We start from the raw sequence: 18,052 nt of genomic DNA on the forward strand, positions 1-18,052 counted from the left end.
AGTTACCACAGCACAGCTGATGCGTGTAACTACTTTAAGCTTTGGTATTATGATGATGTGTTTGAGTTTTAGAAGCACCATGTTGATAACTTTTACCATAAACAAATAAAAAAGTTTTTTCTTTACAGATCCCAAAATTCTGTAGGGTTTAGAATTTTTTTTTCCTAAGGTAAAACTTGCTCAGCTTACATTCTTAATAAACCTATGTTTAATTTCAGTAGATTTTGTACTATATAAGCACCTAACTATACATTTCAAAAGTATTTATTGGATCACTTTTTACTTTCACAGTTAAAAAGTCAAGAAAATGGTAACAGGTTTTTAAGTCTATATTCACTTTCAAATTATAGCTACCTTTTTTTTTTTTTAAGTGACCAAAGATACTAGGCAGTTCCCCTAATCAAGAATTCAAATGCTTTCCTGTAATGACAGTGTAGCACATCCATACTCATTTTTGTCTATTCAAGTCTTAATTAAATGTGTCAGCATTGCAATGCATGAATGTGATTGCTTTCACAAAGAATTAATTTCTGCCTCACATAATCATGATTCTGTATTCCTGTAAAATGATTATATCAGGTTTTATCTTAAATATGACAATGTTTTTAATATTCTTTTGACAGGCATTGTTCGAGTATATTTTTCACCATGAAAATGACGTAAAAAATGTGAGTAATTAATGTGCTCCATTTTCAGTTTTTACTAAGTATAATTCCATTACCTCTGTCAGTATTCTGTTAAACTGAGGATCCAAGTAGTGCAGAAGTGAAGCATTAAAAGTTCTGTAAGAGAGAAATACTTTCTTACTGGGGTGATAATCAGGGATGACGATTTGCAAATACCAAGTTACAGATTGCTCACTTTTTTTGAGAAGCAATATATTCTAATGCTTAAAACTAGATCTTTCATCCATCAACATTTTAAGATCCCTTTCTCTAGTCATGTAATGTTAACAGCATTTATTGGAGCCTGAGCATTACCTGAAACAGTGTGTCAGGTGGCTGAACTGCCTGAAAAGTTCAAAGTTCCTTAGGCTTGAGAGTAAGCAGTAAGTTATGGAAGACAGTCTGTTAACGGAAGAAGGTGAAAATATCTGACAAAGTAGTTAGTGATTGAATTGAACATCATTTGACATTTTACACTGCTGAGGTAATTATTTATGCATTTGGGTAAATAGAAAGGAAAGGTGAAACTGAAAAAATAAAATATCAATAGGACTTTGGACACTTTTACTAGAAAGTTAATTCCATAGTGCTGAGGAGTTTTGTTGCCTCAAGAGAAAGATTATATTGTCCATACCATTGTCTATGACATTTATTCTCAAAAACTTCTCCTAGTTATAAATTTTTTTTCTTACCCTATCCAAAATTTTTCTTCTGTGGTTCTTCATATGTTACTACACTGAATGGGTAAGGTCAAGTTTGGGTACAGATAGTTTAAACTTTGAGAAACATACAGGTTGCAAACTTTTTTGGCTGTTCACACAGGGAAATAATTAATTTATTCAATGAATAAAATGTCAAAATATTGCATTACTATGTTAGATATATGCACCCAGTTAAAATGGAATCAAAATAGCTGCTTGAAATTTGCTTGAAAGAACTGTATGTGTCAATAATGCATAGCTGACTAAAATGTTATTGAATTTTCTGCAGTACTGCTATCTGGTGTGTGGTTAGACTTGAAGTTATACTCTCCAGTTAATCAATAACATGCAAAAAATATTTTGTTGTTGTTGACATAGATCAGAACCATTTCCAAATGTACTGCTATGTGAAGCTTTTTAATCTAGTATCAAATGATTATAGTTGTACACTGTCAATTTATTGCATAGCATTCTTTCAAGAGGATTGAGTTGCAATGCACTATTAATCCAAAATGCAGTTGAAATAGTAAGTGCAAGTGTCAGAAATGTCAGAGAGACATAGCAATTAACATTTATATATCCTGACATGAAGAAAGTGCCTGGGTTTTATTCCACTAATAATTAAAATTTGTGTTGTTTGTTACTGAGAACTCAGTTCACTGAGAATAAATGGGTCACTTATTAAATGCCACACGTGCCTATGACCTGCACTTTAAGGACATGCAGCATCTCTAGGCTAGATGGTTAATTTCATATAATGCAAGAAATTTTCCAAGCACTGGAGGAAAAAAAAAAATAAGATTTTTTAACACTGTACTGCATGTGTTTTGAAATCCTTGTTGAGAATCTCGAATCACTGTCTTGCAGGAAACATTTTGCCTAGGTTTTATTATGCACCCTAACCATTTGAATAAGTATCTGTAAGCAAAGTAGTGTCAACTTAGTCACCACTGTTTGTTGTGTAATGAGGAGGAGAGCAGCATGTTTGGTTAATGGTACCATCTTGTAGGAAAAAAAAATTTGTGTTGCACTTCACAGTATGAGATGCCTTTATAATGTAATGTGTATCTCTGAAGAATAATTTTTTGTTAACTATTCAGTTTGCTGTCTCCTTTTTGCTCTCATTCCTCTTTTCTTCTGTGCTTTCCACACCATTTTCAATATAATTCTATTCTCCCAAGTGTCATCCCTTTCTTTTGAACCTCATCTGCATTTATTTTGCTTAACAAACAAAGAATATTACTTTAACTTTTGCTTTAACTTGGCTGCATCACTGTTTATTCACCTCTCCTACCAATGGCATTTTACTAATTCAATTTCTTCTCCTCGGAAATAATTTGGTCACTTAGGATGCAGCAGAGACACAGCACAAATGTTAGCTGTTTAAAAGGTGACCTGGATCTTGCTTGATCACCCATCAGAGCACTTGCTGACGTCTCTTGCATCTTTGTATTACCTGCTGCTCTATGATATTGCACATTCTTAAAAAAACCCAAAACAAACAAACAAAAAAAAACAAAAAACAACAAAAAACCAATACTTTTCTGCATTGAGATGAAAGAGCTTGAAAGGCTTGGATGCCTGGGAAGTTGGTTAACTTGTGACTATATCAACTTAAAAGCCTCTACTTACAGACTTTTTCATGGGTAGAATTGGAAGACCTGTTCCACAGTTTCACAAATAGAACTCTAAAGTCGTAGTGACAATATTCTTCCTTTGTCACTGGGCTGATCTGAAACAGTCTGTACTGTTCTCAACCGCATTATTATTTAAGAAGCAAAAGCTGTTTTATTATTTATCTTCTGTTTAGCATTCTGCCAGAGAATAGAAAGAAATAAAAAGCCTCAGCAGTTTCAGTTGAGAAATACCATTAATCAGTGTGCATTCAACAAGACAAATAATGCTAAGAACTCAGTTCAAATTAAAAGTAAATACATCTGTAATCTATCAATTATCAGAAATGAGGGGATGCAAGAATAAGAGAGAAGCAATGAGTTTTTTCAGCACTTGAAAATACATTCAAAAGTCTTTAATCTTATTTAATGAAAAATTAAATACTTCTCTGAAGATATTAGTATTATGCTGTCCATTATTGTTCTTTATTTATTTGCTTTTGAAGACGTATACTTAATAACTGACTTCCTGTACCCTTGAGCTATATCTAAGAGACATTTTATGGGCGAAATGCTGTAAGAGCAGGGCAGTTTAAAAGACTTGTTCACAAATAGTCCAGCTGCTCCTTTTTTCAGCAGTAGACTGGAACATCATATTGTGCTGTTATTCACAGGTGAGTAATGATGACAGGACAGTTTGTCCTGAGAAAGAACAATGAGAGCACAAAATATACTTGGGGCCAGAAGTCTTGACTTCTGATGCTTCCTTAGTTCTTCCTAATACTCTGAACTTTATACTCTGATAGGAATCTGTTTATAATGAAATTATGTTAGATTTACAAACTATAGAAATACAGAAAACACTTACCAAAATATGGCTAATGTAATTGACTCAGCTGTATTATGGACTATCCTGTGTTGATTTGTCTACAAATAAGATTTCAATAACTGTTGCTGAAGCAACAGACTCTTGCTATCATTTCCATCTATCTTAGTTTCTTGGTGCATACAATACTATGTATGAAATTACTAAGTTTCAAACAAATGGACATTTACCAATTTAATTTTGCAATTTAGCAGTAAATTACCACAGACCTACAAGATGTTTTACATGGAATTACAGCTGGTAGACAATTTGGAAGTCTTAATTATAATATAGTTTAGCTAAGGAAAGTAATGGTAGAAAAAATAATCTCAGAATCATGCTAAATACCATTGCAATTAATCTACATTATTTTTAATTTTAAAACAGCTCTGTTTTATTCTTTAAGAAAAACCTTTTTTAACAGAAAACCCATTAATTATTGGGGGTTTTATTATTAGCACAAATATAAGAACTGAGAGTAAAATAAATTTGTTCTGAAAGGCTTCCCAGGGCTAAGACTGTTATTGAAATGGATTCTTGTGTACACAAGTGCCCTCAGTACTCTAAAGAGTAACCATTTCAGCTGACCAGCATTTTCAGATGATGAGTTAAAGTTTATCAGAACTTTTGGGACAATCAGGGTGGGTTTTTTCTGATGCATATGTTAGATGCAAAAATCCTCAAAAGGACATACCATTATCTGCCAGCCCACAATCGCTGCTGGTTTCCCCTTCCAGTTATTAATATGACTGCAGCATCATCAAGCAATGCATGGGAGTGCAGGACAGGCATAACACTTAGTACTGCTATTATAGATTTAGTTTAAATTAACATGCTGTGCAGACTGAGCATCGATTTATACCTAAACTGTGCAATTAAAGTTTGTAGCAAATGGAAATTAAAACATGCTAGCAGTTGGTATTGACATGGCAAGGTGAAGGCTTTGACTTTTAAAGTCTATTTTAATCAATTTACTAACATTTCAAGGGCCATATTGTCAAAATACTTTGTTGCAATACCAGCAGGAAGTCCCTACTAGCATGCAAAAAGCTGACATTGATATGCACAAAACCTTTTCAGGTAAACACTTTTTAGAAATGTTGGTAACATTTGTCGTATTTTTGGATTTAAGCTTTTGTGATCACTTGTAAAGTATCAGAAACATAATTTTCCTGTTTCTTTCATACTTCCTGAGTGGGAAAGTATTGAAACAGGACTTAAGTTCAGAAACTAACTTAGAAATGAAGTTGTGCTTTGTTTCTTGAAGTTAGTAATAAGATCCCAATAAGAGTTCAGGATCTAAACCGACAGATAAACTGCTGATGCTGATGTCTAGAAAGCCTGAAGCAGTCTTTAGTTTCCACTGATCAACAGCAGCCAGAGTTGTTAGCCTTGCATAAACTTGTTATCAGAAATAATTAGGGTACCAGAAAGAACACTGAATGTGTTGCTACAGAAGGGATCGTTTCTTGAAATTGCTTCTCCTTGAATACTTGTCATCAGAGCACTTGAAGGAAAGCTCTTTGAAGCACATTGTTTGCAGTATGGTCCTCCCTTACTTAAAGTGGCTACCCATGCTGCTTTAGAAGCAGGTGTGGTATTTGACAGACAAACACATTTGAAATGCAACAAAAGTAACCGATGTTTTAACATTAACTACTCTACCAAATTTTCCAGTACTGGGTAAAAAAAATTGCTTAATGTACCTTCAAATGAAAGAAAGTATTTGTCTGGAAGGAAAACTGATAATTTCACTCTTGAAGCAAGCTTCTTCCCCATTAGAGCTGGATCTCCAGAGGCCCGGTTGTGCAATTTGCAAAGCCATTAGGAAACAAAGGGCTACCAAGATAAGAGCTGGCTGCCATTTCAGGTCTTCAGGGATTCCACCTAACAGGAGAAATAGTGACTTGAGAGCTGTATCCTTTCCTCAGATCTCTGTCCTGTCACAGAGGCAGGTAATGATAGCTGTCTCTTCCTTTTTGAGAACAGCATCAGTGGAGCTCTTTAGTCTGAATTGCTAGAGAAAAACTATTCTTACTCAGGGAGGCAAACGACAGCAACTTGTCTAAGTTGTTGCAGCTCCACTGGCTTTGCTGTGCTATGTCAAATCTATACCCATTGATGGTACAGCCTCATTTTGCTAGCAGGAAGAACAGGAATCAAATGCAGAGGTAGATGTCACTAAATTAGGCTCTTTCTAGTATTTCAAGTGTTCAGATTAGGTTTTTCTTGGAAATCATTGGTTCCTATGCTACTGAGTTGCCAGTACACAGAACTTTTCCGTATTGTTCCTGCTGGATGTCTGGGTTTTAATTTCTGTGGTCTGCAAAATGTTTATAAGAAGAGAAAAAACGTCAGTTCTTCTGTTGTCTTTTTTTCCATCATAGGCATTTTAAAGGAAAGATGATTTCTGACTCTACACATCTGAGAGTTCTCAGAGGTGGGGGATATTAGTATTGAGATGACAATTTCTACAGTATTTCAAACTGGATGAACTGATTTATTTTAGACTATTTTCACTTGTCTTTAACAACTTGTAGTAAACAAGGACGGGAAGCTTGGGAAAATTTTGTCAGTTTACACAGATGTTCTGTATATTCTCAAGAAGCACTTCAGGAGTCTGATCAAATTAGTTTATTTTTTCTCTTTGAATTACTAGAAGCTATTTGGATTACATGTTCTTATAGGGACAAATTATCCTTTCAGCTATTTTATGCACTGAGCTATAAATAACAATAAACATAAAGCAGTGCCTCCACCTCAGGTTTACCAGGACCTTTTGTTCAGAATGTTCTCCTTATAAAAACCTTTACATTGTTCACTTCACGTTCTTTTTCTTTGTGTAAACATTGAAGGTATTAATGTTAAGATGATGGGTTTGTTTTGGAAGGCACTAGATTTGGCAGCCCTTGCAACTGAGCATGCACAATTCAAGGACTGGTGGTGGAAAGTCCAAATTGGGAAGTGCTACTATAGGTAAGCCATTGTTTATTTCTTCTGTGATCTGTGAGTATGAGTGCAGGACACTACTGGGTGTATTGTGCAGTGCTGAACACAGAAATAGTTCAGTAAGTATTAATTTGAAGAGTGCTGTGCTTACTATTAAATCTCCTTCAATATACAAAGAAATTACATTCAACTGCTTGAGGTAAAGGCATCGATATCGAGTACCTTAAAGTAACTAAATTAGTTGCATCTTCACCTTTGTTAATGTGTTTCAAAGTCACTGTTTGAAAAGTTGGTAAATAAATGCAAAGATCTTTGGTTAAAACAGACCACATGAAATTAGTATTGCAGTACTAGCTTGAGAAAGTAACTGTCAGTGAGGGGCTCAGATTGATTAAATAATAAAAAATGAAATATTCATGTTTGACAGTTTCTGCTAGGGCTCCTCTGTCCAAGAAGTACTAGTTCCAAAGATGCCAAAGCTGGAACCCCATACCCAAACATCTGATAGCAGTGTTAGGAGTGCCTGGGCATTGTGGAGCTCTGCGGCTTTATGAGGAAAGAGTAGCAACAGCAGGGAAGAGAGCTTGTTGCAAGCAGTTTAGCATGGTTGCTGAGGATCTAGCTATGGTTGTTAATGGCCGTTTCTATGAAATCAAGTGAGGCTCTTCCTGATACAATCCTGCTTCCCATAATTCAAACAGTACTGAGGCAGCTCCCCTTTCATCCTTTACAATGTGTTTGTCCCATGAATGCAAAACATATGAGTACTGTGTTGTTTGTGTAAAAACTGAAGCATCATCTGCAGTCTTTGCAGTTTTGTAAGCAATTCTTACATGAACAGGCTGATAATACAAAGCATTTAGCCCTTTAAAATTCCATGTCATATCTTGGCTTGAAAATATAGCTTCTTTTTAGATGCCCAAACTAATTAAATTCTTCACTATACTAACCTTTATTTGACATTGTTTAGAGGATTAGACTGATTTTATTTTATTTTTTGAGCTTAGAGGTCATTAATCTCTTTCAGGATTTTTATGGATAGTGTTATAGAGACTAAAGAATCCAAGCAGGCACATGCACTTCTGTGGTCCAAAACTACCCTGTGTCCCCATTGACTAAGTTGCTTTGTTTTGACTGTGTCTTGAGTTCCTTCACCAAGTGTATGTGCTCTTTGGCTGAAGGAAAGAAAAAGTAATTTGCACATGAGAAAGTGCACATTCATGCTGTTGTTGAAATGGTACAATCCTCTTTATTTTGTAGTCTACATAGTATTTATAGATTATTGCAAAATATTCTGCAGTTATACTGTAAAACAGATGCTTTTGAGATTAAACAGACTTCTCTGAGGTTCATGTGCCATTTACTTTCCCCTCCCAAGTGACCTGCTTGAATGGTTTGAGGCTGTGGTGCCCTTTAAAATACCACATATTTTCAACACACAGTTAAAGATTTTTAGTATCAGCTACAGAAGTTTCACCATTTCCCATATGAGTCTGGGAAAAAGTGTTTTATAGAACATTTAGCATTCCCTAAAGTTTACAGTGATAAGTATCTACATGATCTTTTCAATGAGGGAGGAAATTCTGCTTCAATACTATTTGGGTAGAGGTTGAGGCATGATTTTAATGGCTCATTTTTACTGTTCGTTCTTTACAAAGAGCAGGAAGGGGTCCTAGGAAAATGAGTCCTTGCTCAGTTAGCACCAGAAGGTTGCATGTACAAAAGGGAGCCAAATTTCATGAATTTGCCTTTTTCATAGTTTTGAATGGTTGTCTTTGTAACCTTAATATATATAAACAGCATGTTTCTTGTTAACATGCACACAAATATATAACCGTAAAGTACACTTTTGAGCAGTTCATGTTTGGTTTAATGCTCACTGTTTCATTATTTAAAGCTTTTTAAAAAAAAAAAACAAAAACCAAAACACAAATAAACAGACAAATACCTTCTGTATCTATTTGTTGTTTCTTTAGGTTAGGATTATATCGTGAAGCTGAAAAACAATATAAGTCAGCTCTCAAGCAACAGGACATGGTTGATACTATCTTGTACTTGGCAAAAGTAAGTAATAGATTTGCTTGTTTAATAATGAAGTGGAATTCCAGACTCTCTCTGAGAAGTTCATACACCAGAATAGCCAAATATTAAGCTTGATAGACCATTAAGTTTAATCGCATGTGATGTCCATATAGTCCTGAGGGCAATACATGCTAACAGTTAAAATTGAAGTCTACAGTTCACAAAAATATTTTGGAGCTTCACACAGACACACACACACACAACTCTCCTATTTTACTGTATTCTTTGCTCTAAACTTGAATGAGGATTATATAGCTAAAGAATAATTTGAGTTCCAGTATGAAGAACATTGTAGCTATATATAGTGTCCTAGGAAACTGATGCAATAAGTCAGTTAGTGAAGGGTGAATCTCACAATCCTAGTTTCAGAAGCAAAATTAAAACACAGTGAGCTTGAAGGAAGCAATCTCAAAACAGAGAACATTCTGTCAAAATAAGTATATTAAAAGCTTTAAAAGAGCAAGTGTTGTAGCTAATCCTCAGAATTACTTGTTTACCAGGATACACATCATAGAATCATATAGTGGTTTGGGTTGGAAGGGACCTCAAAGACGATCCAATTCCAACCCCCCTGCTATGGGCAGGGACACCTCCCGCTAGATCTGATTGCTCAGAGCCCCATCCAGTCTGGCCTTGAACACTTCCAGGGAGGAGGCATCCACAACTTTTCTGGGCAACCTGTTCTAGGGTCTCGCTACCCTCATAGTGAAGAATTTCTTCCTAAGGTCCAACCCAAATCTACCCTCTTCCAATTTAAAATCATACAACTACACACCCCTATAAAAAGCCCCTCACCACCTTTCCTGACCTCTTCAAGTACCAGAAGGCTGTGCTAGGGTCTCCCCAGAGCCTTCTCTTCTCCAGGCTGAACAACCCCAACTCTCTCAGCCTGTCTTCATAGGAAGGATGCTCCAGCCCTCTGATCATCTTTGTGGCCCTCCTGTGGACACACTTCAACAGGTCTGTGTCCTCTGTATGTTGAGGGCCCCAGGACTAGACACAGTACTCAGATGGGGTATCACAAGAGCAGAGGAGAGGGGCAGAATCACCTCCCTTGACTTGCCACAGTAAACATTTTCCAAGACATTTAAGAAAAGGTGGTCTGTGGGAAACTAAGCATGCATTTTATTCCTTCTCCTAGAAAGAGATTAAATCAGTTGCTTTTTATCAGCTCCCTTTAAGCCAGCTATCACAGACCTATCCAAAAGTCATCACTAGTAGTGGATAATTCAGATACTCCTATTAGGATACTTGCTTTACCTTTATATTTCTTGAGCAATTTGCATTTTGTATTTAAATTATCAACATTGCTGTCTGGAGACTTGTCTTCAATACAACAGTTGGAGTTAGTTTACTCAATTGAGCTTAATAATTTTAATTTCTGTCACTACCAGGAGTCATTCTGCAAAACACATGAGCTACACAGAGTCATTAAATTGGCAGAATAGTTGGATTAACAAACAGTGATTCGTTATGGGAGATATGCATCCCCCCACATCATTAGTAGCTCAAGTAGGAACTTCCACCTCCCACTCCATAGACCAGCTTGCTGAAGTATAAAGCATTACACAACATGATTTAGTGACTGTGGGTGGAGCAGGGCACTGAGATATAGCTCAATCTGACAATATTGAGAAAATAAGAGATTTTTTAAGCAGCCATTAAAAATAATAGGATTGCATCGAGTTCTGTGCAAAGAGACTGATACTGCAGTACCAGTTAGTTTTCTGTTTATATTCATTGTCACAACAGCTGTTTCTTTTAAATACATTTTCCTAAAATCTAAGTCTCCTTTGAAGTATAATCTATGAAAAGATGAAAGAGTCTTTATGAAGTCAGGTCCGCTAAAAAGTTATAAAGTATTTAATAACCCGGAAGAGCTGGAAATTGAATATTTTTACTAGATACAAGAGAGATAACAAAAAGAAAATGGAGCTGTTCTGCACATAGCATCTAAAACTTAATGGATATAGCTGTAATACTCTTCAAGAGCACCTCTCCCCAAAGCAGGTGCTAGTAGGTGGAAGTTGTCCCACCTATCTTTTAATTTATTTTTCTACTTATCTCGCCCTGCTTTACAGTCTTGCAGAGACGTTGGACAGTGTGATACACTGCTGGGTATGGGAATTATTACATAATAGAGTACTGTGGCTGTGTTGCCTTAGCATAGTATTTGCACAGAGGATCTGTAGCAAGTAGCTTACTGCACACAGTTAGAATAAATTGTACAAGTCACTTATATAGGTAATGCTTAGGAGTAAAAAAAAACAGCCAAGGGTCTTAATTAAGAAGTTATACCCAGTCATCATGTATTCTCTTTCATGTGTACTTTCTACTTAAACTCTTTACAGAGTAATTTAGTTATAGAAAACTGTTGCTAGAAGAAAATAAAGAATATGACAGTCACAACAGAAGCAGGTTTCAAATTTAATGCAAACGTAAAATTAATCAGAAACTGCTGCATGGTTTATGAAAGAAAAGCTGTATCAAATGTCTCGAGGTCTGATTTAGGCACAGCAATATGCCCATCTAGAAGGCATTAGAAATATATTGTTGATTTAAAGCATATTGTCATTACTGCAGTCCTAGTCTACCAAGTACCATGACCACCAGAAAACCCAAACCCCTCATTCTTTAATTGATTTGCACAATAATTTATTTTCTAGCTTAATGCAGAAAATGCTAGTGACATTAGCAAAATTAATGGACAAAAATGCCTGTATTTTTTATTTTTTCAGTAAACAACTTGAAATGGCAGTCTGTTTACTAGGAAGGCACTCACATTTGATAGCTCCTTGACAATTAAGTATGTTACTTGGGTGGTCATAGGAAAGAATTCTTTCAAATGTCTACAGTAGTACATATCTATAGGGATGCAAATAAAGAACTTAGTGACTTTAACTAGTATGTCAGTTGCTGACACTCAAAAATCCATGAAGCACAACGGCAGAAGCAGAAAACATGTTTGGAGGTTTTTTAGGTGTTCAGTTTACACTGACATTTTTCTTACATTGCATCACAAAATGTTTGTGTGAGGATATCAGACATGGATTCTTTCCCTTTTTCAGCTGTATCAAGTATTAGCACTACTTAATCTAATGATTCACCAACAGGAGCACTCAAAGCACTTTTCCACAGAGTGGGAGACAGATTAATCCCTCTAGCCATCTAGTTTCCAAATGTGGGCCTGTGGAGTTTTTTTCCTTTGCTGTAGCTTTGCAATTGTACTCTCAGACAGCTGCAGAGGTGGTTTCTGTCAATACATCAGTGTCCTCTGTCCAGTTCTCACACAACAGGATCCACATTGCACACAGTCATAGTCACTAAAGCCAGAATCACAGAGACCAAACTGCCTTCTTTCTGTTACAGGATTTTATTCTTTGTGACAGGGGAGGTTGGCAGAGCAGTAAGGAAATTTGAAAGTGTCACAGCTCTGCACAGTGAAGTCTTATTTGACTAAGTAAAATATTTTGGTATTCCAAATCAACTTGAATATCCGGTTTTTTTAATCTTAAGCAGAAGTTTTGAAAAAGACATTAAATGGGAAAATATTTAATGTTATACCTTCACTTCTGTGTCAAAGTATATTATTTTGATATGTTAATCAATAAAAAGATATTTTTTTGTTTATTAGTAATGTCCAGATGAATTAATAGTGTCTAGAGGACATGCATGCAAAATTAATTATCTTAATTAGCCCACTTTATCTTCATTAGAGGGATTTATTCAGTATTCACTCAATTATTTTAGCAGTATTATCCTCCATCTCAGCTAATGGGTTACTGCATAAAAGGAGGTGTCATCCCTTCTTATTTATCTTCCTTGATAAACAGCAGTACTAGTATAAAAGTCAGACATTTGACATTCATATACATTTTTTATTTACTTAGGTGTATTTGCGCTTGGATCAGCCTCTAACAGCTTTGAACCTTTTCAAGCAAGGGTTAGATCGATTTCCTGGAGAAGTGACTCTGATTTGTGGAATTGCCAGAATCTACGAGGTATGCACCCACTGTGCTGTCCTGGTTGTAGCCAAGGTTGGCTCCCCGAGCAACAAAAACATAGTCAGTAGTTGAATATAACTGAAATTAACTATGCTGATTTTCAGTATCACTACTGCAAAGCCGGTGACATTGCAAGTCCATGTTAAACCAAGCGGTCCAGATGTTGTCCAAGTAGCTAGGTCTAGTTTATATATGTTTTATCGTACAGAAACTTCAGGTCACCAACGGCCTGCTGGCAGGATTAAAGAACAAAGCAGACTGCCCATCAGTATGGTCTTTATTAGTGCTATGTGTTACTCTTGGTCTCTTCAGCCCATGAGAACAGCTGGAATGTGAATGTTTCTTAATTTAGGAAGTAGATGTTATTTTAAGTAGCATTAGTTTTTAAAATAGTTTCTTTATAGGTTGGTAACCATGTGTTTTATATTTGAGGAGTGTGTATTTTCATGTCAAACAGTGGACCTAATACTGTTTTTCACTGAAAGTTGGTAATGAATTCCAGAACAAATGTTTTAAACAAAGTAATGAGTTATTTTTTTTGTCTACATTCATACTTGGCATTCTTTCCTGTTCTCATCATTCTCATCTAACCCCTAAGCATTAATCCATTTTCATATTAAATCCTTTTTGACCTTCAGCAAGGAAGAAAACAGTTGCATAATTTTTGAGGCTTTTCTTTCTGCATTGTTAAACAGTTTTTAATATGGATATTATTTTGCAGAGCCATACATAAGATTGCATAACCCTCTAAAGGAATTATTAAAGAGCAACATATAGTTGACAAGATCTGGTTTTGCAATAACACCTGACTGCAGGATCATACCTTCATTAGCAAAGATTTGTATTGCAGCACAGGGCTGTTTTCATGACATAGATTCACAAGTACAATATATGCATCAGGCATCTTAATCAAGGCTTTTCTTCTGTGTCACTACCTTTTGCCAGTAGCAAGAATTATAGACCTTTCTTGATTTAAAAAAAAAGGCTTATTTTTACAGGAACTGTTTAAATATTATTTTATTTAATCATAAGGAATACTTTTTTTCATAGCAAAATATACTGCTGAGGTTAAATAGAAGCTTATTCTTTAGTCGTGTTGAAAGTACAGTGTATCTGTAGCACACAGGAAGAAATGATTCCTATCTAAACACAGAAGTGTCTTTTGAGCTTTTAATTTATTTTCCTCTTATATGTGATAGAGTCCTTTAGTCACTTGCACTTCTCATCTGCAGTGTGATGTTGTTTGCAGCAATGAGTTCACCCTAATTTATCTTCCAAGTAGCACACATCCAAGTGTGTATTTTTATGCAAGAGAGTTCTTTTAACTAGTATGTCCTAGCTATGACAGGTTTCGGTAACAAATGCATGATTCCTGTTTTCAAAGGTGTGTAGTAATTCTTCATATGCAATTATATTATCATTTGTATTCAGACCAATTAATTAACTAATTAATTAATTACTTGATTGACTTACAAAGCATTGAAAATGGTTGAGATATTGGCTGGGGACATAAGTCCACTGTATGTGATCATACTGGGAAACCAACTGCACAGTACTGTGTGTCACAAGGCATTGTGCATAAAGTAGCAAATGCCTGTTGAACATGCTGATCTTCTGGCCAATCTCTTTATCAAAATAATGAAAAACAAATAAATCTCTATTTGTAGTGATGACATAGAGTTAATGACAGGTACAGCTACCACTGATAAATTAATATGCATTCTTCTCATGGATGTGTGTGTCACTTGTGAAGATGCCAGTCAGTGGTGTTGCATTGTATGACCAGAGAACTGTTAAGACCATACATAATTAATCTCAGTTAAGTACTTTACAGGACATAGGTAAAGCAGAGAATTGGTATTTTATTAAGTTTTATTAAAATTGTTGATTAAAAAAAAGTAGAATTAATCTGATTTTTTCCATTTGTGTAGGAAATGAATAACATCTCCTCAGCTGCAGATTACTATAAAGATGTCTTAAAACAAGACAACACTCACGTGGAAGCCATTGCATGCATTGGCAGCAACCACTTCTATTCAGACCAGCCTGAGATAGCTCTGCGGTTTTATAGGTATCTACGCTTGTGGGGAGGGAGGGGAAACTGAAGACGTGGGAGGGCAATACAAAGGGTTGATTTTTGTAATGCTGATGGCAAAAAAAGAAGATTAAGGGATTAGTATGGGAGGGTGATTGAGCATTTGAACAAATACCATAAAATCAGCATACCAAGTATATACCTTCTCAGCTAGTGATAATTACGTTCTCTCTTAAAAACTTAGCATTACATGCAGAGAACGTAGAAGTATCAACAAAGATTATCAAATCAGTTATTATTAATAAAATAGAACTAATCTTTCACAGCATGAGGCAACTTGGGATCACTGCACCTTACTCTCAACTTCAGTCGCATTCAGAAGGCACATGGGCTTCCTATTTAGCCCTTTAAAAAAAAGTCATCTTTGAAAAACTCCACCTGAAGTCATGAGCAGTTGTGACCACAAAGTCCCTTCCTTGAACGAGGGCTGGGGTTTCCCCATGTTTTACCATAGAAAGATAGTGTTAAATGATGCTGCTGGCTTTTTATTTCAGTACAGTCAGAGTGCAACCCTGACTCATGTTTGTAAGTCTTAAGAGCAGAGTAAGTCAATATAAGCACCATCGTCTCAGTTCTGTTGGACCTGATGTCTTTTATGCTTTAGGTTCAGAAACTCTCAGTCATGCTGCAGACAGCAACCCTGTTTTTCCCTGGCCGTCTTAGCATATCAGTTTTTTCTGTAAATAAAAATAAACATAACTTTTATTAAAAGTCTCAGTTCTAAAAGACACATTAAACAACATCAGTTTTAATCAAAATCTGAGTTATGCTTCAAATGTAAGGTTAATGTAGATTCACATACTAGATGTAGTGATTAGAGCACTGCTGAAGGACAGGAAACAAGGGAAAAATTGAAATATTTTCTTTCTATCTAGACGGCTCCTGCAGATGGGTGTTTATAACTGCCAGCTTTTTAACAATCTAGGCCTCTGTTGCTTCTATGCCCAGCAATATGATATGACACTATCTTCATTTGAACGTGCACTGTTTTTGGCTGAAAATGAAGAGGAGACAGCAGATGTGTGGTACAACCTGGGACACGTAGCTGTGGTATGAAAAATATTAACATCCTTTCTGAAGGAATAATATTTACAAAAACTGGAAAAATAATTAGTAAGGAGTCATTGCCCTACTTTGAAATATGAAGTCCAGTAGTGTACAGGATAAAGTACAGTACAGGTTAAAGGTTTATTTACACTTCAGTTGAGAGGAAGAGGCAAAAAAAGTTTTGTACATCTTCACAAAATGTGGCTTACTCCTGCTAAAAGATACTCACCCCCATCATCTTTAACCAGAATAAGGTTACTGAATAAACTTTTTGACAGCTTTCTAATATGAGTTGTCTTCAAATTCTGATTTTGACAACTTCAGTCAGAGAGAAACTCAACTGTTCACCTTGATAGTACTGCAACTAGAATAAACACATTACTTCATACTAAAATATTGAAATTTGAACTGTTGTGCCTGTATTTTCCAGTATTTGTCACTTTTCATATTTAACCTGATGCTGTCTCAGTGCTGGTCATAAAACTGGAGCATTAAAGAATAGTCAGTAGCTCCATACAAGTAAATTTGCTTCACTTATTTTGTGTCTTCTAAAAACTAGGGTTACATGTGATTTTTTTTTTTTTTTTTCAATCTGTGTGGAGCAGTGAGGCAAGATGACTTCCTCTCTGGAGACATCTCTTGTTTTTCTTACCCTACTATAGATGGTAGCAGATAGTATAGTCTTTAGATGACACTTTAGTCATCTAAAAGTTAAATTATATGAAGGAAATAACACTTGGAGCATGAAAGTTTGTGCTGGAGAGAAGCAATTCTGTCTGGAGAAAGAATAAGAAGCATATGACAGGGTCTGACAAGAAAGCACATACAGTTCTGATCAGAGTGGGTTTTTGGTAATTTGTATTTCATGGTAGTACATATACATGAAAAGTACTTCAGACAACAAAGCAGATGCATGTTGTTTCCAAGCTTTTCACAAATTAAAAAACAATCTTGCTTTTAGGGGATAGGAGACCTGAATCTGGCTTACCAGTGTTTCAAGCTAACATTAGTCAACAATAACAACTATGCAGAAGCTTATAACAACTTGGCTGTGCTGGAAATGCGAAAAGGTCGCGTTGAACAGGTTGGTGTTGAATCTCAGCTTAAGCAGAAAGCTTCCTTTGGCTCTTTTGTACTTAAGAAAAATGTCATTTCCCTGAGGTGGAGACATCATATGAACATCTAGTTTACAATTCTAGGCACAAAGCCTGGATACCTTTTATGTATGTTTCAGTGTAACCTCTCTTTTGTCCTGCCATCTCCCATTAAACTGCTCATTCTCTAGGCATATCCAAATGGCTCATCAAAGACAAACAAGGTTTACAGTGGTTTTGCAGCTGTTGACATCTTTTTTCTAAATTGATACCCAAAACAAAACCCGTTACTCTGTAATAATCACTTAAATTATGACTTTGACTATACATTCAGTTAATAAATGTAGCTAATATACTTCAGTTGGTTGGCAGAAGGCAGCAATCAGACCAGATTTTTTCAACAAGGAGATTGCTTTTTTTGTGTCCCAGAGCAGCAGGTTCTTGATAAATACTTCTGCATCAGTAAGCTTGATGGTTCATCTTACCTAATGCAAGTATACTAAGCTGTGTTGCACTTAGATGTATAATTGACATGCACAGTGGATTAAATGCATTAATTTTTATACACATGCAGGAAAAATTAATATGTGTTTGTTGGTCACTTTGTACTTTGGGTTTAGTTTCAGTTTCATAGTTAGTAAATTTACAGACATTTAATTCCCAGGTGGAACTTATATCCAGTTGTGGAGGTTGTGATTGCTAATAATAAACAGTGCAGAGCCTTTCCATTATAATCCCTTGTTTCTTATCTATTTTAGTTTTTAGATTACAAATTTCTCATTTCTTCTTGTATCACATGTAAAATTAAAAATAAGGATCATAATGGAAATAAAATTATGCACAGAAGAATAAAAAATACAAACATATTTTGCATATCTTGGATTTTATTTTACAATGTTCTTTCATAGGTATTTTTGCATGCAACTCAGAGTTGTCA

At 35.6% G+C, this 18,052-nt stretch overlaps 1 protein-coding gene across 1 annotated transcript in view; it reads left to right on the forward strand.

Annotated features, from left to right (window-relative positions):
• TTC8 (tetratricopeptide repeat domain 8) overlaps window positions 1-18,052 on the forward strand; it is a 42,820-nt gene that overhangs the window by 22,662 nt on the left and 2,106 nt on the right. Inside the window, exons 6-12 of the mRNA XM_010003744.1 lie at window positions 624-668; window positions 6,735-6,820; window positions 8,770-8,857; window positions 12,766-12,876; window positions 14,811-14,950; window positions 15,850-16,024; window positions 16,983-17,105. Of these exons, the coding sequence (XP_010002046.1) occupies window positions 624-668; window positions 6,735-6,820; window positions 8,770-8,857; window positions 12,766-12,876; window positions 14,811-14,950; window positions 15,850-16,024; window positions 16,983-17,105 (768 nt within the window). The remainder of the gene's footprint in view (window positions 1-623; window positions 669-6,734; window positions 6,821-8,769; window positions 8,858-12,765; window positions 12,877-14,810; window positions 14,951-15,849; window positions 16,025-16,982; window positions 17,106-18,052) is intronic.

The sequence above is a fragment of the Chaetura pelagica genome, unplaced genomic scaffold (genome assembly GCF_000747805.2).
Source record: "Chaetura pelagica isolate M959 unplaced genomic scaffold, ChaPel_1.0 scaffold48, whole genome shotgun sequence".
Taxonomy (NCBI): domain Eukaryota; kingdom Metazoa; phylum Chordata; class Aves; order Apodiformes; family Apodidae; genus Chaetura; species Chaetura pelagica.